A 21735-nucleotide genomic window follows, 5' to 3' on the forward strand; every position below is an offset into this window, starting at 1 on the left:
TTATGTTTCCCTCTTTCTCACACTCCTATATCTGTCATTTCTCTCTCTCTCTCTCTCTCTCTCTCTCTCTCCCATCTCTGTCACACTGCTCTGACCCTTCTGGTGGCTTTCCACTTGATTGTGCCCACTCTTGATGCCATGTTCTTTCAAGTGGGAGGTGCCAACATCATGCATGTAGCTGTGTGGACTCATGTGTCGCCCATTACAAATATACACCTCCGTGCCTACACACACACAGACACACACACATATACACACACATGTAGACAGAGAGAACATTTGTCAGTGTGTTGACACACACACGTCACTTTGCGTGTAAATCACAGTCTGAGGACCTTAATTCATAACGCATGCGGCATATCAAAGCCATATTGTTTTACTATCTGTGGGTGTTATATGTGATGTATACCTTATGAAAAATGTGTTAGGTGCACATAATGTCACAGTTGATGTAATATCAATGGGTCAGGTGTGTGTGGCCCATTCAGAGCAGTGATAAACTCAGACTGAAGGGGCATCTGTAGAAGCCAGAGAGAGAGAGAGAGCGAGAGCGAGAGCGGGTCCCCTCCAGCAGCAGCAGTGACTGTGGGTGGGTGTTGGAGGGGAGGAGGGTGGCGTTGGTGGTGGTTGTTGGTGTGAAGTCTAGTGGATGTAGGCAGTCATTATGCAGAGCTGCAGGGTGCGCTTATCTGTTACTGTGCTCAGTGGAGCGTGAAGAAGAGCTGAAGACGGTCTGAAAGGGCACAAATCTCTCTCTCTTCCTCACTCTCTCTCTCTCTCTCTCTCTTCCTCACTCTCTCTCTCTCTCTCTCTCTCTCTTCCTCTCTCTCTCTCTCTCTCTCTTCCTCTCTCTCTCTCTCTCTCTCTCACTCTTCCTCACTCTCTCTCTCTCTCTCTCTCTCTCTTCCTCACTCTCTCTCTCTCTCTCTCTCTTCCTCACTCTCTCTCTCTCTCTCTCTCTCTCTCTTTCGGTCTTCCTCTCTTCCAGTCCACTTGTCCCTAACGCAGATCAGACACCCCCCAGTACTCTCTCACACACAGACACACACACACACACACACACACACACACACACACACACAGTCACATGCACACAAACACAGAGTAACTCTGTATCCCTGTCATGCCCAGGCCTTCCCTTGCTAAGTCTACCCAGCTGCAAGGATCAGCTGTAGTCTTGGTCTGCTCTACAGGGCTACCCTATTTGTCGCCATGGTGCCAGAGGCCGGGCTGGGAGGACTCGGAGGGGGGCGTGGCCAAAGGTGTGATGATACGAGAGGCTCTGGAAACCCCGCTGTCACCGTGACGACCGGCCCCCGGAGATGGGCCTGGAGTCGCGGCGTGAGCTAAGCATTCTAGAATGTGTGCGTGCGCGTCTGCCAGCGCAACTGTCGTGAGAAAGGGCTAACAGTCGCGGTAGGTAAAGCCCTGAGAATCGTGATCGAAAATATGTGTAAATATTCTCGCCGGCTATTAATGTTAATCTCGCGCTCAACCACGTTTTTCGTCGTGGTGATGATGGAGCCTTGAAATAAAACCGTCTCATCTGACGTTCCACCCCCACTTTCTTTCCCTCACATAGCAGGAATCTCACTGGTGCAAAATGACACATCAGAAATTGTGTTTGCTACATTAAGCGTGTTATGAATGAATGTAAAGCTAGCGTGGATTTCCACCGTTACTCAGGCACCGCCTGGCTGCCTTTTGACGACTGTATTGTCGGCCGCCACTGTTTCACTCAATCCCTTTTTACGGATAACTAAAGACAGAACAAAGCAACAGCAAAAATCTGCTTGGAACCTTTATGTGAGTGCATTCATGACTCTTGGCTCTGCTTCCCTCACCCTCAAGCCCTCTCTCTCTCTCTCTCTCTCTCTCTCTCTCTCTCTCTCTCTCCCTCTCTCTCTCTCTCTCTCTCTCCCTCTCTCCCTCTCTCCGTCTCTCTCTCTCTCTCTCTCTCTCTCTCTCTCTCTCTCTCTCTCTCTCCCCCTCTCCTTCCACTCTCTCTCTCTCCCACTCTCTCTCTCTCTCTCTCTCTCTCTCTCTCCGTCTCTCTCTCTCTCTCTCTCTCTCTCTCTCCCTCTCTCCCTCTCTCCGTCTCTCTCTCTCTCTCTCTCTCTCTCTCTCTCTCTCCCCCTCTCCCACTCTCTCTCTCTTGCACTCTCTCTCTCTTCTACATTTCATCCCCTTGCCCCCCCTCTTTTGCGCTCTTGCTCTTTCCAGTTGTGTCCCCTCCCTCTACTCCTTCTCTCTCTACTCTTTCTCTTTCTCTCTCTCTCTCTCTCTCTCTCTCATCTCCATTCAACTCCTCCCATCTCCCCATTTCCTCTCCTCTTTTTTCTCTCCTTACTAGCCCTCTAATTAACCCCTTCATCTCTTCTCAAACCATTTTAAGCTCTCGCTCTCTCTCTCTCTCTCTCTCTCTCTCCCACCCCCCTTTCTCTCGCCATCCAGCTTTATCCCTTGGCAGTGGCCGGCAGCTGATGCCAATAAAAATGTTAGTGATTGTTAAATGAAAACACAAAGTTGAAGGGCAATGATTCATTAGGAAGGAATGCTGCCAGTGGAACAAATGAAGTCTCTGAATGTCTCTAGCAGGGGACTGGGTCTGCTGTATGGCCACATACCTGCTGGAACACATCCCTCAGTTCACTCTGACTGCATGCCATGCAGCCTCTCTCTTTCTCTCTCTCTCTCTCTCTCTCTCTCTCTCTCTCTCTCTCTCTCTCTCTCTCTCTCTTTATCCTCTCACTCTTATTGAGAAAGCTTGTAAGCTCCCTGTCCAATCAAAGCGTGAAAGGCTAAAATACAGTTTGCTGGCTGCGTGACGCTGCCAGGAGAGGTGGAACTTCGCCCAGTCTTCCCCTTGTGAACATGACTGGAGCAAACCAACGCAGTCTCATATAGTCTCTGCTTTTAGGTCGTATTGTGTCATATGTGGCCACTGGCACGGCATGTTTCTGTCTGTTGCTGTGGAAAAAATCAAAGCCCTTAAATAGGTTACAGGCTTCAGTATATGTGATTTGTAGATTTCATCTATTCAGACTCAGGAATAACTCTTTGTTTTTTTTTTTTTTGGGTTTTTTTTTTGTATTGAAATGCCCTCTTACACGATGCAGAGTCCCGGCTGCGTCGAGGGGGGCGGCAGGTGGGGCTAAGGGATCGCAAATGTTGCCTCCTCACGGGCAGATAGGTACTGGCTGTCAGAGAATGATGAAATGATCCGTATCGCTGCATGATTAGTGGTCTTCTCAGAGCACATTTCAACAAGGTTGGACGGTACCGTGCAGCTGATACTGTGAGTAGTGGAGAGTGGAGAAAGTACCTGTGTCGCACAGCCCAAGTGACACGACTGCCCATCTTAACCTCCAGAGAGTTCACGGCACATTACCAATCTGAGAGGAGAATGGGGTGTCAGATTAAAAAAAAAAAAAAAAAAAGATCATTTATCTTTTGTCTCATTTTGGAACTAATACTTCAATTCATGCATGGCACTGTTAATGTGTTAGTGTGTGTGTATGATGAGGGAGAGGGAGAGGGAGAGAGAGAGTATTTCTCTGAGACCAGCTGATTAGAATAGGACTCTTAGGATGGAGAGCTGGGCCCCAGACCTCCACCTGTGCACCATAGGCTTCTGCTGAGCTGTACAGGTGCCACACACATGCGTGCACGCACACACGCACACACACATGCAAGCGTGCACCTGGCATGGGGTCTCAGGTGGTGAGCGTGCAGCTAGGAGCAGGCTGTCTAAAAATAGCTTCATTCCATTCAATTCATGGAAAGAAATGAATCCGCTAAATGAATTTCCGTAATGGTTGTTTATTTATTTATTTTTGGGATATGCTCTTTGCAGTGGCTCTGTAGCTTGATTCTCTCTCTCTCTCTCTCTCTCCCTCTCTCCCTCTCTCCCTCTCTCCCTCTCTCCCTCTCTCCCTCTCTCTCTCTCTCTCTCTCTCTCACTCTTTCGCTTTCTCGTGCGCCTGTGCGAGGAAACCTAGAGATCTGACGCTGTGCGTAATTTAATCCAACCTGCAGTGATTGGCACGCAGCTCAGCTCAAACCTCCCCTGAGCATGCAAACACACACACACACACACACACACACACACACACACACACACTCACACACACACACATGCATATCCCAATTCCCCACACTCTTGGCATTTCCATCCATATCAAATCTTTTATTACATGTGTATTCTTTTGTTCACTCCTCCCTCTGCTCTGTCTCTCCCTCTTTCCCCTCCCTCTCCCTCTCTCTCTCTCCCTCTCTCTCTCCCTCTCTCTCTCCCTCTCTCTCTCTCTCTCTCTCTAAGCCCAGTGGCGTAGTCCTAAATGACAGACAGCAGTAGTGTTTTAGCCTGCCCAGGTTTTGCTTCACGCGTGTGGCTTTAAACACAAACCCAGTAGCGGTGCTTTGAAGGTGCGTTATCTCATCAGGATGTTGGCACGAGACAGAGAGAGTGTGTGCTGGATGCATGACGTGCGATTGCATAATGTTGGCTGAGGCATGGGCAGCAGTGGTTAGACACAGAGTATCCACGAGGTATTAACGAGCTGGGATTATATCAGCTGTAATTAGAGCCCCTCTTCATGGTTAGATCCTTCATATACCCCTCCTCTGTGTCCATTTCCTCTCCTCTCCTCCTGTCCTCTGCGCTCCTGGAGAGCCCATTAAAGGAGGAGGTATTCATTGCTTAATCAACTATGTGACCAGTCTCTCAAATAACCACACCTCTCTTCATGGCGATTGGACAATGTGGTGTTCCTGGTTCTGTAACTCTGTAAATCTGAATGGAGCTTTTCTGTTTGTATGTGTTTTCAGATCACCAGGGTTTGAGTGAGTGCTTTGGAAAAGCACAGCTTCACTCGCCTTGTAAGAGAATATGCCCACAGAGCTTTGGGACTAAGAGTGGGGGATCAAAATTCCCAACTTTACATTCATCCCTTCACATCCTTCAAGTCCACCCCCCCCCCCCCCCCGGGTGTCTGGTATTTAGTGCTCGCCCTCCAAATGCGCACAGACACACACACACACACACACACACACTCTCTCCCTCACAGTCTTTGATGTGGTACCGCTGATGTGGTGCCCATCCTGGGACGCTAAGGAATTCTTGCCCCCTTTCCCACAGCTTGTTAAATATATTTCTGTTGAGCTCTTGATATACAATGGCTGTGTTGTCATTGGCAACTGGCAAGTGGGGTGTGACTGCATATGTGTGTGTGTATATTTCCCTGCCTTCAGGGGGAACCCCCATGCCAGTCTTTCATGGTGGTAAGGTTATTAGATAGCCCATCACTCTCCTCAGAGAGAGAGAGAGAGAGAGAGAGAGAGAAGCAGGAGTATGTGATTATGAAGTCATCAGCCATGAATCAGTAGGGCTCTAGAGAAGGTCTCTCTCTCTCTCTCTCTCTCTCTCTCTCTCTCTCTCTCTCTCTCTCTCTCTCTCTCTCTCTCTCTCCCTCCCTCCCTCTCCCTCTCTCTCTCTCCCTCTCTCTCTCTCTCTCTCTCTCTCTCTCCCTCTCTCTCTCTCCCTCTCTCTCTCTCTCTCTCTCTCTCTCTCTCTCTCGTGGGTCCTGGGGGTGCCATTGATTGGTGACCATGTGTTTGTGCCTGATAGACTGTGAAATGGTGTGTTGCTGCACGGCTGTGTCGCACCTGCGTCCCACCAAAGGTGATTGATTGGTTTGGTCATGTGGAATGTTCCCATCTGGTCCGCAGTAATGCGTTTTTTTTTCTCTTTCTTTTTTTTTTTTCTTTTTCATCAGTGAATAGCCAGCAGTGCACTGGCTAGAGGATGGTTAGGATACCAGGACCAAGAATGGCAAAGGCCAACCTTAAACATTTTCCCCCCCCTCCCTATTTTGCCTTTGACAAGACCATGAAATCAGATGGAGCAGAGACCCAGTGTCTGATTACCCTGCTGAGGGAAAGATCTTTTGGATAAATATGGTGGGAGAAAATCTTTGCCTCCTGCCACACTGGGCTGAGGGAGAGAGAGAGAGAGATAGGCAGCAAGATCTGCCTTGTCCTTTAGAACTTCTCTGTTTGTGTCACGCGTACTTGATTTTTAAATTTTTTTTATCTTTCTCTTTCTTTTTTTTTTTCTTTTTTTTTTTATTGGAACACTTCAAGGCCAGAAGATGAGGCTTTTTCTTTCCCTTTGGCGAAGGTCATCTTTGATCTGTAATCATTTTTTTCACTCTTCCTCCTTTCTTGGAGGCCATTTCATGCTCCCCTGTTCCAAAGTTGAGACAGAAATCGGGGGAAAGCCTGTGAGTGTGTGTGTGTGTGAGTGTGTGTGTGTGTGTGTGTGTAGTGCGCGTATATGCGGGCGCGTGCGTGTGCGTGTGAGCACCCTTGCGTGCCACGCATGTGCGTGATCAGAGTCCCTTTTTTATTTCAAAGACAGTGACTCACCTTAAGATGTCTTTCCCCGTTCTTCCTGCTGAGTTGTCCTCATTTTCTGGGTTGTTTTTTTTTTTTTTTTCCTTTTTTTTCCACTCTCCTTCTTTCTCTTAGATTTCTCCTAATCCCATCCTCTTTCTTGTAATTGATCTATTCATTCGACCTAATGACTAATTACATATCAGGGTGCATCAGAGGAGGCATTCATCATCGTAGAACGTAATAATCAATGACATTTCAACAAAAGAAAAAATAAATATGCAAATAAGAACTCATTAACATTTGCGCTAGCTGTTTGAATAATGCTGCTGTTGACAAGGCTGTAATTAACAGAAATTGATGCTGAGCTCAGGGTGCGTGTGTGTGAAAGAGTGTGTTTCCCCTGTGCTTTGTGGAGGCCTCAGCGTGGGACGAACACACACACACACACACACACACACACACACACACACACACACTGCCCTGCTGATACCTGCTCTCTGCTGGGAGACGCAGAGTTTGGGTAGTCGAAGGAGGGGCCATTTTTGGCTCTCTGTGTGTGTTTGTGTGTGTGTGTGTGTGTGTGTGTGTGTGTGAGATGGGGTGGCAGAGGGTTGATGGATTTAGCGGGGACCTGGATTGCGCGGTGCTTGGCAGCATATCCATGGCCCAGCCCCCTTTACCTCCAGCCTCTCCTCTTTTATTTACCGTCAAACAGAACCTGTCGCAACATCAAAAGACTCCCGAGGCAGCCCGAGATGTACACAGACACTCCACACATGGAAACAAAAGCATCCATTCGAAAGCAGAAAGAACCAGTGAGTGGGTGTGCTGCTTTGTTCAGCATTATGACACCCGCCCTGCATGGATCTCTAAGTCTGCAGCCACCAAGCCTGATGCATAGTGTTGCTCTAGTAGTTTCTATTAGCTTCCAGGGGTCATTGAAACTCTGCTCTTTAGCTTCAGGATCAGACTGACTGACTGTCTGAGGTGGAAGTTGATCTGTCCTGCAAGTGGTCTCTCTTCCCTCTTATTTCCTCTCCTGTCTCGCTCTCTCTCTCTCTCTCATTCTACCCTCTCTTCTGGCCTCCAAGTCCCGCCTCACACCCTCATGCCCCCACCCCTCCCCCTTTTCCTGCCTGCCTGCCTTCCTGTTTTTGTCATGGATATTAACAGAAAAACACAGCAAACATATTAAAGCAGTTTATGTCTGTTTCTTTTTTTTTTTTTAGTTCAGGGGGGAGGTGAGAGAGAGACAAAAGTGCTGATTATAACAAGTTGAAGGAATTTCCTTCATTTTGAGTGTTAGCTTTGCCATATGGCTGAACACGGAACATTAAACTTGACAGGGGGATGGATTACTGTGGAGCTCTAGAACACGGAACACGGAACTCAGAGAACTGGAGAATGCTGTGGGCTTCACATCAACTGCCAAGAGAGGAAAAAAACAAAACACACAAACACACACACACAACACACACATACACACACACACACACACACACAACACGCACACACACACACACACACACACACACACACACACACACACACACAAGGGATAGAGGCTGGAGGGGGTGTATATATATGAGATGATTGTTTGACTTTAGCAATACGTTTCTTGTTCCTCAACCTTAACGTGTGTTTTGTTTAATGCGCACCAGAAAGGTGTGTGTTTTTGCGTGTATGTTTTAGAGTGAGTGAGTGTGTGTGCGTGCGTGCGTGCGTGTGTGTGTGCGTGTGTGTATGTGTGTAAAAACAAATGAGGTTCTCGGAATGTGCTAGAAAGGCAGCAGAATGCGCTTTACTAATTGGCTGTTTTTGTGGCTGGAGGTTTCTTGAATTGATCCCTGGAGATGCTTAGATCACTACCTCTCTGAGAATCAAAACAAGAGGCAGAGCACCACGGCGTAGAGCCACTCGCGATCAATAGGGTGCCACTCTGCCAAGCTTTTCTTCACACGCCCTGTCTTTTAATTGTGGACCGCCTCTGAATTGTAATCTCAATATTTAATATCATGTTGCTATTTATACGCACTGCTGATCAACCCTCTCAGCTGGGTCAGACATATTAGGTCTCTTTTAAAGCAGCTGCCCCTGTTGACATTACAAACAGCGTAGGAGTGAAACTTACACACTCATCTCACCTAAATAAATCCTTCCGTTGATGGATTCCATCTCGGTGTGTTTAACACCGGCTGACTCAGGGTTAAATGAAGCACACTGACTGTGGAGGTTTCTCCTGCCAGCACGGCTGTTGCATCAGAATTAATCAGCAAATTGATAAGGGGTTTTGAATCACCTATTTCTGTACGCATACACCACGTTTGTACTCTACAGAGATGAAAAATCAGTAAGGCCCTGCCATTGACCTGGAATGTAAGAGTTTTTTTTTTTTCCTTTCTCATTTAGACTGTTTTTGTCACTGATTTTTGAAATTGATTTTTAAAATTGAACTTCTGTCGTCATTAATATTGATTTTCGCCGGGAGTTGAGTGTATCCAAGGAGACCATCCCCATGGGTTTGGTTTATACTGATGTCATTGTCAGCCATGGCAATAATTAAGCCCTTTTATTTGCGTTGTTTCAGCATCGCAAAGCCTGGCTTTTCGATTCATTTACTTTTTATTTACTATTCGCTATCTTTCCTTTATGCAGTTCGCGCGGACGCGCGTCAGCATCCGAACGTTTCCGGCATTTTCTGTAGCCAGAAAAATGATGAATTCATTTTCGGGTTCCATCCATCAAAGCAACCTCATTTCCTTGGCTCTTTGTTTCTCAGGGAATCCAAACTAAGAAGCTGTCACAGACAAGAATCTGTCAGCGAAAAGGTTCAGAGAATACCGTTTTCTTCCTTTTGCTTTGAGTGTGTAGGGTAAGGCCGATATGGAGGGTTTTATGAGGGCTTGGCTGTGACCGGATGGCTTCGCTCGAACAGATAAGCAGCAGAGCCTGCTAATATGTGTCGAGTGTCAGGTCTGGGAATCCCACAGTTAAATTGGTCCCTTGTTCTTTTGAGATTTCTCACTTTCTCCCGTCTCCTGCGCTGAACAGGTTGGGAGGTTTTGATGGATGGCTTATTTTTTTTCTGACTACACTCTTCCATTTTGCTGGAAGAGCGTGCGGTGTCTTTACACAAGTCTCATCAGTCAGTCCAAGAAAAGTTTGGAGACTGAGGCCAGTGGCTTGTTGTGATTTGTTTGACCAACTGACTCCGCTAATGGAAAGTTTACTGTATTTTACTGGTCTTTTATAAGCTATTCCTGGACTCCTTCTTTTAGTGAATTTGTCATGGCTTCTCATGAAAACCGCTGGTTTACTGGACGTTGGACTATCCTTTTTAACAGAGGATATCATTTCCCTTTCCGCTGTACGTCAGGCTTTTCCTGAACTCCAGACAAAAGCCCTGGATGTGTCAGAGGGAGTCAGAGGGCATATTTCTGATGACATCACTAACTTAAACAAGGGTTTAAACATCAGATTAGCTCTCCGTTACTGCCACGTACCCCCCTCTTAGACACACACACACACACACACACATATAGTTGTAAGTGCTCTGATTTGAGCCCATTCATCATGGTCCGTCAGGCTGCCCGTGTAATGTATGATGTGTCCTGCTTGGAGGAGGAAACGGTTGCCGCCGGTTTCCAGGGAATTTTTTGGGAAGCATCGGAGCGGGCGGCTTATTGATCGCGCCGCGCACTCGTCTTGTCACTTCCGCACCAGCGGCGGCGGCGGCAGCAGGAGCAGCAGGAGCAGTGCTGGGAGGGGATGGAAGGATGCACAGGGAGATAAAGAGGAGGAGGTTAGATCAGCTGCAAGGCTCATGACGGATGGTGCTAATCGGTGACCTCTACCCAGGATCCTGAAGTTCATCTCTTCCCTTACTTGGCCATTCTGTGCTTCGAGCCCCCCCCCCCCCCCCCCCCCCCCCCCCACACACACACCCCTCCCCCCCCAAAAACCTCTCTCTGTCTTCTGGTCTTGCTCCCTCTTGTTTTCTTTGCTTTTTTTCTTTTTTTCCCCTCTCTGTTTTGCTGTGGCTCTCTGACTTGGTTATACTCTCTCTCTCTCTCTCTCTCTCTCTCACTCTCTCTCTCTGGTGAATGACTCCCAGGAGGGGGGGGGGTCTATGTAGGAGGATGGTGGTGGGGCTGTTGGGGGGGGGGGGGTAGTGGCCTCACAGCTGTGTTAGCTGGCACTGGTTCCTTCAAACATTAGTGTCTCAGCCAACAGCATGCTTGGCACAAACACTCGCCAGCAACACTTAAACAAATTGCTATAGCAATGGAAGGGCTGTCTTACATTGTTGATTTTTAACATTCCAATGTTTTCTTTTTTTTCCCCCTCTTTTGCTCTTTCTTTTTGCTTTTGCCTGCACTCTGCTTCCACAGTGTACCCTATGTGGTCAACATACCCCCAGTGTTTTTGCCATTCCCTGCAAAAAAAAAAAAAAAGCCAAACCCCTGTACAAATCTACTCTTCCTTTATTGTGTTTAATGCACATTCTTCCATTTTGACCAGGCTCACAAATGGAACATTTTACTTCTAACAGTGTCTTAACAAGCTCTCATCCTCACTCTCCAAAAAAACTTCTCTGAATGTGATTTAGTTCATACTTTTTTTTTTTTAGATATGTTTTATTATTAAACTCATTTGCATTCATGTCATCAAATTAAACATAACTGCTTAAGTAAAAACACACCAAAAATATTTTTTCAATATTAGGGTAAAATTCAGAGATGGAATAACTCATGAAATGGACACACATCCTCCTGTTGTATCTGTCCATTTGTCCTGTTTGATGCGTGTACTGATGTTCAGTGCACTGACTGAAGACTCAACTGTTCTCTTTCCGCACTCTCATTTGCTGCGTGTCCATGCGTGTTAGCACGCTAAACAGTTAAATGCCCGTTTACCGTTGTGCTCCTCTGGGGTGTGTGTGTGTGTGTGTGTGTGTTTTTTTCCCCTTCATGGCCGTGTGTTGTTGATTGTATTCGTGTCCCTAGACATGTTATAACGGTTGGCTTGACTTGAGCTGTTTCACAGAGATCGGTTTAGGGCTGTAGTGCAGCAGCAGGGCAGGACCCAGAGAGAGAGAGAGCGAGAGAGAGGATGTTTATCACCAAACCACTCAGAGCACTCTGGTGGGGTTTGAAACAACATCACTGCTTCATAAATTATTCACCACGGACAGAGAGAGTGTGACAAAACACATGCTGCCGATGAATATTTCAATGATGGACACACACACACACACACACACACACACACACACACGCACACACACGCACACACACGTACACACACGTATCTCTTCAGAGAAGATTAGTACGTGACATAAACTCCAAAACCAAACCCATGCGACTCAGGAAACAGAGAGATAGAGAGAGAGGAAAACAAAGAAAAAGTTGCAACCTTTTCAGCGTTTGAAGACAGATGTGTAGTCGTGTTGTGGTGGAAGAAGGTTTACAGTAGTTAACCCACAACCAAACAAAGGCTTCCTTTGCAGGGGAGCTAACCCAGAAATGTTATATCAAATGAGTTCTGTTATTCCCACAAGGGAAGCAACCTTTTTTTTTTTTTTTTTCAGTTAAACCACCTTACCTGATTTCTGCAGCCTCTCCCCTGCATTGCTGAATACACGGATTGCGTACACACCTCTTCCCCTGTAGCCAAAGTACAAACTGCATTCAACTGAACCCCAACACAACCAGCCTGAGCTCACGTTTGTACTTGGTTCTGAAACACGCTCGTATCAACCCAACGCCACCCCCCCCCCAAAAAAAAAGTAATAGCATTTTACTATATCTTGCGAGTTTTTTTCCCTAACGAAAATATTTACCTTTCCCCCAAGAGTAAACAGAATTTAGTTTCAATGCTGCGTTTGTTCCGGTAATGTTTGATAGTCTGACAAGTATAATGGACGATGTTGTTACAGTTGTTTATCATTTTCTGTTGGATTTTTTTTTTTTCCCTGCAGGGGTAAAAGTGCTGAGTTTCAGATATGGTGAAGTGAATGATTCATGTGTGGAGTGAACAGTGTGTGTTGTATTTGTTCTCCTGACAGCTGTTTGGGAACATCCTCTTCTCCGAGGAGCGTTAGGCAGATTTTTTTGACACTGATGGAAATGCTCGGTCAGGCAGGGAATCTTTTACTTCTCTCTGTGTATCTCTGCCACTCGATGTGTGTGTGTGTATTCTGCAGATTCACACATCAGAGTGCACCACACTTAGAAACGCTGTACTCAAGGCCTTGTTGAATCAATGTAGTGTATTGCAACATACTCAAAAGAGTTCTAGAGTAGCACAAAGTGAATTTTTGTCCTGTCTAGCTGTCTGAAAGGGAACATTTGTGTCACCGAGTGATATTGATTAAAATAAAGACAGTGTAGAGCCCTTACCTATTCACTTTTCATGAAAATCCCTTAACAAGTTCCTCGTTTGACTGCTCACGTGAAGTCGTGGGAATAGCAGTTGGTGAGATATTGTTCCTTCTGCAAAAACTTGTCACGCGGTTCTGAACCTGTGTCCCGTTTGTGTTTGTGCGCAGGAAAATCGGAGAGGTCTCCATTTTCTGCTTACGGGAGAGAACCAGGTGTCTCTGGATGCCAGGTGAGTGTCACACCTTTTGAACGCTCTTTCAAAATTCATCTTTCACCATCATAGGGTGACTCTGAATCACTGCTCAACTCTAGGTCAAGTAACTGTAATCCGTAGACATGCTGTTAAGCATATTGCAAGCGTAACTAGCAGAAAAGTAAGAAATGATTTCTTGAAATCAACAACTTGTTGTGTTCATTAGTGATTAGTAATTATCATGTCTGTTTACTCTTACTATACTTTGTACACAGCAAGGAAAACAGTGACATATATTTAATGGATTTAGAGCTTTTGTAGAAGGAGAAAAGCTCTGGTGTGTGAGATGTCACCTGTTTGTTATGTGTTTTGGATGGAAGGATTAAGATTAGTGAACACAGAGAAGGTTAAATGGCTCTGAGTCCACAGGATTCCTTCTCCCTCTCTCTCTCTCTCTCTCTCTCTCTCTCTCTCTCTGTGCCGTGTGCGCGTCTGTGCGCCCTATGCATGTGTGTGTGTATCTAAGTATGTGTATATGTATGGGACAGGCCCACAGAAAAACATGATTTTCAGCACTTCCATTAAACCAGGGTTACTGAGCCCAGCCTCACTCTCCTTTCACACAGCCACACACAGATGTTCCAAACAAAGACAGGATTGTGTGAGCAAACCACATCTCTCTCTCTCTCTCTCTTTCTCTCTCTCTCTCTCTCTCTCTCACACTCACTCTCTCACACACACACACACACACAAACACACACACGTCAGTTATTCCCTGGGGAGTGCTGTTTTTCACCACGCCCCCTCTCTGTTTCATCTTTTGCTCTCTCTAATTTTTTCTGTTTCACTTCTTCTGTCTCCTTTTTCTTTCTTCATTCTCCTTCCCTTCTGCCTCTTCTGTTCTTCTTTTTCATCTTCTCCTTCCTTTTCTTGGGTTCCTCTGCACCGCATTTGCATTGCGTAGTACTCATGCGGAGCAGTGGGATTGAGTGTACAAAGTGTAAGCTTTGAGATTAGCTCTAAAGCTTCAGCTCAAACATGACACTGGTGGAAAGCTAACTCCACCAGTACAAAGCTAAAGGTCAGCACTACCTTTGACCTTCACAAGCTATACGCCGCCCAACTTCTGAAACCTACGCCAAACACAGGTGAAAGAAACCCTTTGATTTACATTAAAAAGTCGGCAGTTTAGAACATGTTTAGAGGAGTTTAAAAAGAGTTGAGAGTGTAATTTTGGATCATATAAACTTTTTTTTGTGTTTATATACACTCATTGAGACAAATGGTATTGTGGGAAGTTTTGTGAGTGGTGCACTCTGATGACGGTAACACTGTGGGTGCTAATGGAACATGTAACAACTCTAACCAGAGCTCTTTGCATTTCTAGTTGACTTCTAGACTGACAAATCAACACTCACAAATATGCCGTGTAGAATGGTTACCAAGACGTGCGTTTTTCGAGAGGAGTCAATGAAACCACTCGGAGAGAGGGACAGAGAGAGGGCGAGAGTGTGAAAAACATGGCTGGACTGAGCCCATTCATAAAAAGAGTTTTTTGTAAGGGGAATACTAGTTCAGACATTTTGTGTGTGTGTGTGTGTGTGTGTGTGTGTGTGTGTGTGTGTGTGTGTTTGAGGGCGGGGGGAGTTGGGCGGGGGGAGTTGGGCGGAGGGGGGAGTTGTCTGCAGCTGCTGGAGATCTGAGGCGATGGCAAACATTCAGTTTATCCAGTTGTTGAAGAAAAACATGAAAACCAAAAAAGTCCTTTTAGTCCTCTGAGACTGTGGAAAGAATGCAAGAGGACTACAAAGTGATGTTCTTCATGTGGCGAAACACCGAGTGTGCTCTCCAAACCCCCCCGAGTTCCAGCCCCATCTCAGGTGCAAAAATGATTAGACCTTCATCATTTTTAAGGAGTTACAGAAAGGGCTTCCTGACGCTTTTAAAAAAAAACCAAGCAAACCTACATTTTTAAATTTCTAATAAAAGGCAGCACTCGCAACAGAGCCCGGAATGGAAATTTAAAACAGCCCTGGCAATAGATCAAAAAAACAAAAAAAACAAAAAACGTTTGCCTTTTCGGAAAATCCCGTAAAACGTGCCCCGTGTCTGTGGCAACATGGCCCATCGCTTATGAGGTCTGTCATCAAGCGTCGGCAAATTGCCTCACTCCGCAGTGCCTTATTGCATCATCTGAACCCCATGTAGAATTCTGCCTTGCCGATTATTGAGTTAGATATTCAAAGTGTTCCAGCCAGCTGCGTCCCCCCTCATATCTCGCCCTGTTGTTGATCACAAAGTCTGTGGCCTTGCTTTTTTTTTTTTTTTTTTTCTGAGCGGTCTCACCTCCCCTCACAATACAATGTGAAAAAAAAAAAAAGAATGCTAACAATTGGCCATTGTACATGGGCTGGCTTTTTTTTTTTTCATGAATATTGTACAAATAGTGGAAGCTTGTCAAGCGGAACATTTCCTCAAATAAATGTAAATATTATGCACTCGTGCTACGTGTATCTCCTCCATCGGAGATTATACACAGCTTTATATAAACATGTGTGGACCAACCTGTGTGGAATCAAGTGTTTTGAACCAAAATCAACCCTCTGTGTTTTTCAGCCAGAACATCCACCTTAGCATGCACATGTGCTTTTATATGCCTAGTGTGGGCATAAACACAAATAGGGAAGGCCTAGGGGTGTGTGTGTGTGTGTGTGTGTGTGTGTGTGAGAGAGAGAGAAAGGTTGCTGTGTTGCCGTGACAACTCTGTGTTGAGCAGGTATCCTCTCTCTCTCTCTGTGTCTCTCTCCTGTGAGACGGATTAGCCTGATTAATGTGACAGGATGCAGTTGACAGAAGACTGTCATTATCTCCTCAAATCGGCGTGACTTTTCACTTTGGAGGATGATGATCACTCTGATTGAGTGAAGAGGCCAAGGCTCAGGCCCTGGGATTCACCATATTACTGACACACTAAACACTCAGGATTTGTATTGGATCTGGACATCCATTGACTGCAGTGTGGACTGAGATGAGTGGTTTTCTCTGCTCATCTAACTCAGCCTTCTCCAATATGTTCTCTGTTTCTCTCAGCTCTTCCGCTCTTCTCGCTCTCTCTCTCTCTCTCTCTCTCTCTCTCTCTCTCTCTCTCTCTCTTTCTCTCTCTCTCTCACTCACTCACTCACTCATGCACAGATACAGATACACACAGGCTTCACTCAGACCAATATTTCAGTTTTAGCTCTTATTTATTTATTTATTTATTTATTTACTTGCTTGCTTACTTTTGTCCATCTTAACTCATAGCTTTGATTGGGTTTAGACTAATAAAAATACAGCTTCCTCTTACATTATCTTTAAATAGGATTTTGCCAAATTAGAATCTCTATAATCAACACCAGTAAAAAAGAAACCATCTCTCTGATATCCGAACATCTTTAGCACTGATAGATTACTCGCTGGTTATCACTCTGCAGTCCACCATCCACTCTCTCCACTATGTCTCTCTCTCTCTCTCTCTCTCTCTCTCTCACACACACACACACACACACACACACACACACAGACAAACACACTCTCTCTCCTCTCTTCATCTGCGAAGTAGAGAAGCTAGTATTGCTGTGAGGATTTAATATCATTGAACAAAGGCAACAGCTCTTGAGGCCTGTTGTGACCCGTCAATGTCAGAGCGGCAGTCTGGGTGACAGCTTGTCACTTTAGAGAGCCTTTCTCTCCCCTTATTTCTCCTGCAGTAAAGGACAGCCCGCGCTGATTTTCACACGAATTGATGGCCTTCATCTTAATCTTATAAACTCGAGGAAGTGGGTTATTTTTAGCTGCCAAACACGGAATGGTCGGTGAAGGCAAGCAAAGACTCCCACAGGGACGCTGATTTGTGCCCTCACACTGTCTTCGTGTGCATCCCTTGTTTAATTAGGAGTGATTGGCTTTTTGCTTTGATGTGCACCATAGGGCAGAATTGACGGAATGAAGCATAACCGTAGCGTCGTAACTCTGACGATGGCTGCATTCGAACATAGTTTCATATAGTTTCTTCTTAAAAGCCAGATGTTATTTAGTTTTGTTGATCGCAACCTTTCTGCCTTGTCTCTACAGCATTGGTGTGTATTCATGCTACGCATATTGTAACCCCTGCAGTTGGTCTTTGATTCCTGGGGAGTCCTTACTCTGTGTGTGTGCGTGTGTGTGTGTGTGTGTGTGTGTGACCTCAGCTCACTGATTAGATTTACTCCTTTCAGTCACCCTCCCCTCCCCTCTTATACTACACTTAAACTCAGCAGCCGATTAGCCTAATTGGCCCATGGCTCTAATTGGCCTCTTAACCCAGTTTGCTAGGGGCAACTGGTCGACTGGATATCGGTCAAGGATGTGGCAGCCTTCAGCCGCCTGATCGCTGAAAGCACATGCAAACGGGGATGACCCATGACTGTGCTTAATCTTTGACCAATCAGACAGGGGTTTTGGGTCGTCTCTTGGCCCCCGTCGCATAATTGGCTCTCTGCGTGCCCCAGACGAAGGCGGGGTAGACACTTGGCCCTTAGTGACTCTTAGGGTTCCGCAGCGGACAATTTTTAGAGTTAAACCAGCATGTTTTTTCCGAGGAGTCGATGGTCTCTGAGATCAGACAGATGGTTTAATGAGGCTTGAGCTAGTGCCCCCCCCCCTCCTCCCCCCACCTCTTTTGAGTGTGAGTGTGCCTCTCCTCTCAGTGGGGCTGTGTCCCTGCTCATGTGTGCAGATGCCCTCAGGCACTGATCAGTGCTGATCAGAAGAGCTTCACCGGCGGGAGGAGGAGACAGAATCACTAGGTCACTGTGATTGAATCGATCTCTCCTTGGATTTAACTAGGCCTGCTGACACTGTCACATCAATTACTGCACCCGCTCTAACTGTGTGTGTGTGTGTGTGTGTGTGTGTGTGTGTGTGCTTGTGTGTGTATGTGTGGGAGAAAAGAAAGGGAAAAAGACTCAGAGTTGTGAATTCAGTGGGAATTTGTCCGTAATTTCTTTCAAGAGGTGGTTTGAACAAAGCATTTACTGTATGAAGCCAGATTACACCATCCTCAGAATGTTTCCCTCGAACCATTGCCATAGTTCAACTCTTCACTGCACATCTTTAATCTTAATCTTAATCTTAATCTTGATCTTAATGTTTGCTGTCTATGCATTTATTTGTTTGTTTATTCTGTACATATCACACATGTATACTGCACCTATCAGTGAGTAAATATAAGATTCACTATATGATGTTACTTTGGGGAAGCTTTTCTGTATGAAATTAGATTAGATTAGATTAGATTAGATTCAATTTTGGGGGGGAACAAGAGTTTTAACTCATTGTTTAGTTTGACTTGTACAAACATTTTACTGCCTGTTTCCCATTAAACTAGTTTAGAGGGCCTCTTTAAATGAGTTGATAAATGAGTTAATAATGGTTAAAAGCTCTGGAGGGAGAGAGAGTGTCATTGTGAGGTGTCTGTAAGAAACGGGTTTGAAGTGTCGTCAGAGAACATAGTGTAAGAGCCAAGGCACGCACACTCCGTGTTCCCACAATGCCCTTGGGCCTCATCAGCTCGCTCCCTCTGTTCCTTCAGGCCAATCTCCGCTCGGACATCGGCCTGGCGAGTCCGGGAGCCGTGACCACGTCCGGAAAAACGCCCACTCCCTTCTACTCTTTCACTGGATCCAACCCGAGGAGACGGTCCCTCCAAGACTCGACGCCACTGGGTGAGTACCGGCCGCACCTCTGTGTTAACACGCAGCCTAACCATAGACCAGCATGGGACTACTTTTACATTCTCCTGCTCTTCCCTCCTCAGTGTTAACAAGTAGCCTACACACAGACCAGCATGGGACTACTCTTACATTCTCCTGCTCTTCCATTCTCAGTGTTAACACGTAGCCTACACACAGACCAGCACGGACTGCTCTTCACTTGTTGAATGCGTTCGCTATAGACAGTTTACGTTTTCCTTGCTGTGATCCTGTTGCTTTATAGAAGAAGCACGCTTCTATTTTAGGAATCAGTCGAACGTGTCAGATTAAGGTTTGAAGTCCCTGTTGCTTTTATGATGTGGGTCACCGTTCATCTTTGATTTGTTACCAAGCCCAAAGCCAGCAGTTCAACCCTTGATTCATAAGAGGCCTGCAGAAAGGACTGCATTTCCTTATCTGCATACAGTCGGATAACATACACCTTTATTTTAGTATTTCTCTATAAAGTCTTTGAGTGACGTGAGAAGAAAGTGCTGTCTTCTTTTCTCAGTTTGTGACGACTGAGTCAGTTTGTCTTTGCACATTCTTTCCTTTGAAGGTTTTCTTTTTTTTTTTTTTTGGGTCCTGTTGGCTGAGCGTTGTTTTGTCTCTTCACAGATCCTCTACAAACAAAGAAAGTACGTAAGGTCCCTCCTGGCCTGCCATCATCTGTGAGTGGAGCATCATTTCATCTGCCTGCCTTTTCTCTGAGATACAAACAGAAGCACACACACACACACACAGGCACTGACACATGCGCACTCACACGCACTCTCACATTCACACACACGCGCGCGCTCACATTCACACACATACACATACATGTGGACACACACACACACACATATTCACACTCACTCATACATACACACATGCCACACAAGCAGTGAAAGCTATTGATGTTTGAGCTTGGGTTTGGATCATTTTGTTTTGCCTTCAAAGATATTCAATGCAGTGGCAGGAGTGTATTTATGTGTGTGGGTGTGTGGGCCTGTGTGTGTGTGTGTGTGTGTGTGTGTGTGTGTGTGTGTCTCCATCTGTGTGTGTGTGTGATGGAGAAAAGGAGAGACACGAAGCTGACACAGCTTTGCTAATAAGATCACTTGATTTTCTGATGCCTCGTTCATGGGTGTACATGCGTGCGTGTATGTGTGCATATATATGTGTGTGTGTGTGTGTGTGTGTGTGTGTGTGTGTGTGTGTGTGTGTGTGTGTGTGTGTCTCCATCTGTGTGTGTGTGTGATGGAGAAAAGGAGAGACACGAAGCTGACACAGCTTTGCTAATAAGATCACTTGATTTTCTGATGCCTCGTTCATGGGTGTACATGCGTGCGTGTATGTGTGCATATATATATATGTGTGCGTGTGTGTGTGTGTGTTTGCGTCTGTTTGCAAAGGTACTCTGCGTTCGGGAGGATCGGAGTGATTGATTTACGGGGCTGCCCTGTCACTACGCGCCCCTCTCCCGGGAGTGTGGGAGCAGGGACAGGGAACTGTCAGCGGCCGTCCTCGCCGCTGATCTTTTGATGTTTAATTAGTCATTATGTAGCCAGGCAGGAGGACAGACAGAGATTAATAGAGGGAGAATAGCGGTGAGATTTCCATGGGCAGTAATCCCAGCGGAGCCCCGTTCACATTAGGATTCAGAGGAAGCGTGGAGCTCAGTTTGCCCTCCCCTGGGCTTGTGGCCTCATTAATATGCAGAACTCAGCCCGGTCAGATGCTCATAGAGAACGCCACGCCGGCCCGTGAAAGCCTCCTTTAAGTCCAGCCTCAACTTTAGCGCTGGTACCAGTGCACACGATGTCCTCCCCGCAGCAACTGGTTTAGTGGGAGATCCCCTCCCTCTCCTTTTTTTTTTTCTTTTTCTTTCTCCTCAGAGAACAAAAAGAGGTCTCTTTGAGAGGAGCGCAGCGGCGGTGGCGGAAGCCGCTGGATTTGCCGTGTTCAGAGGAGCTGTGCTAATCACAGGCTCTAACAGGAGTAATGAAATATGGAGTAGTTTCTGGGACATGAAAGAGAAGGAGTTTGTGCGTTTAGTCTCTGAATTTTTTTTTTTTTTTTTTTTTTTTTTTTGAATGCTGGTTTTGTCTGCAAAAGAGAGAGCAAGATGCTACTCGGAGTATCAGGGAGGAGAAAGGAGAACAGCACTTTGTCTGCTCTCTGGGGGTGTGTGTGTTTGGGGGGGGGGGGGTGACAGGAAAAAAGAGAGAAAGGAAGGGGGGGGGGTGGTATGAGAGATTGGGTGCCTTGCGGGGTACATCTCTTTGTTGTGTAAATGGACATGGGGCTTTTATTTGTCAGTACTTAACACTTGGGCGCAGGTGCACTTGTGTGACTCATAACTCAACGCAGCACAATTGTGGAGAAAGCGGTGACAGAGCAGAGGATAAAATACGACTCTATCTGTCTCTCCCTCTTTCTCCCTCTCCTGTCACACTCCTCCTCTCACGTCTAAACACACAGAGACTGCCCCTCTCTATAAAGCTGCCCAGAGCATGTATATAGATGCAACTCTGTGTGTGAGTGTGTGTATGTGTGTGTGTGCGTGCGCGCACGCGTCCGTGTGTTCGTGTGTGTGTGTGTGTGTGCACGTGGGTGTGTGCATGCGTGCATGCATGCGTGCATGAGTGTGTGCGCGCGCGCGCGCGTGTGTGTGTGTGTATAAAGGGGATTTGTTTTATGAGCTCTGGTTGGAGGTGTGAGAGAGATGGACAGCAGTCTTTTTGGAGGTGTCTGGCACTGGGAAAATAGACAGAGTCTGTGTTTGTCTCTTGTGAGAAGCATGGATTGGAGACAGTTCGTGTTTTTCTTTTTTTTTTTTTTTTTCTTTTTGTTTGGGTTTTTTTTTTTTTTTTTTGAAAGAGCTGTCTAGCAGTTGCTGGGTAAGTGTCAGTGGGTAGTGATGTGAGAGGGAATTTTGGTTTGGAAAGGAAAGTTCCAGATGCGCAGGCACACCTGTGGTCATGCTAGGTTGCTGGGGGCAGCT

The 21735-nt window shown here is 46.1% G+C and overlaps 1 protein-coding gene across 2 annotated transcripts in view; it reads left to right on the top strand.

Moving 5' to 3' along the window:
• The window catches only part of tcf12 (transcription factor 12), an 85035-nt gene that overhangs the window by 33324 nt on the left and 29976 nt on the right, over window positions 1-21735 (top strand). For both annotated transcript variants that reach the window (XM_030794449.1, XM_030794451.1), the window contains exons 6-8: window positions 12950-13011; window positions 18587-18719; window positions 19365-19417. In XM_030794449.1, the coding sequence (XP_030650309.1) occupies window positions 12950-13011; window positions 18587-18719; window positions 19365-19417 (248 nt within the window). The remainder of the gene's footprint in view (window positions 1-12949; window positions 13012-18586; window positions 18720-19364; window positions 19418-21735) is intronic.

This window comes from Chanos chanos, chromosome 2 (assembly GCF_902362185.1).
Source record: "Chanos chanos chromosome 2, fChaCha1.1, whole genome shotgun sequence".
Lineage (NCBI taxonomy): Eukaryota > Metazoa > Chordata > Actinopteri > Gonorynchiformes > Chanidae > Chanos > Chanos chanos.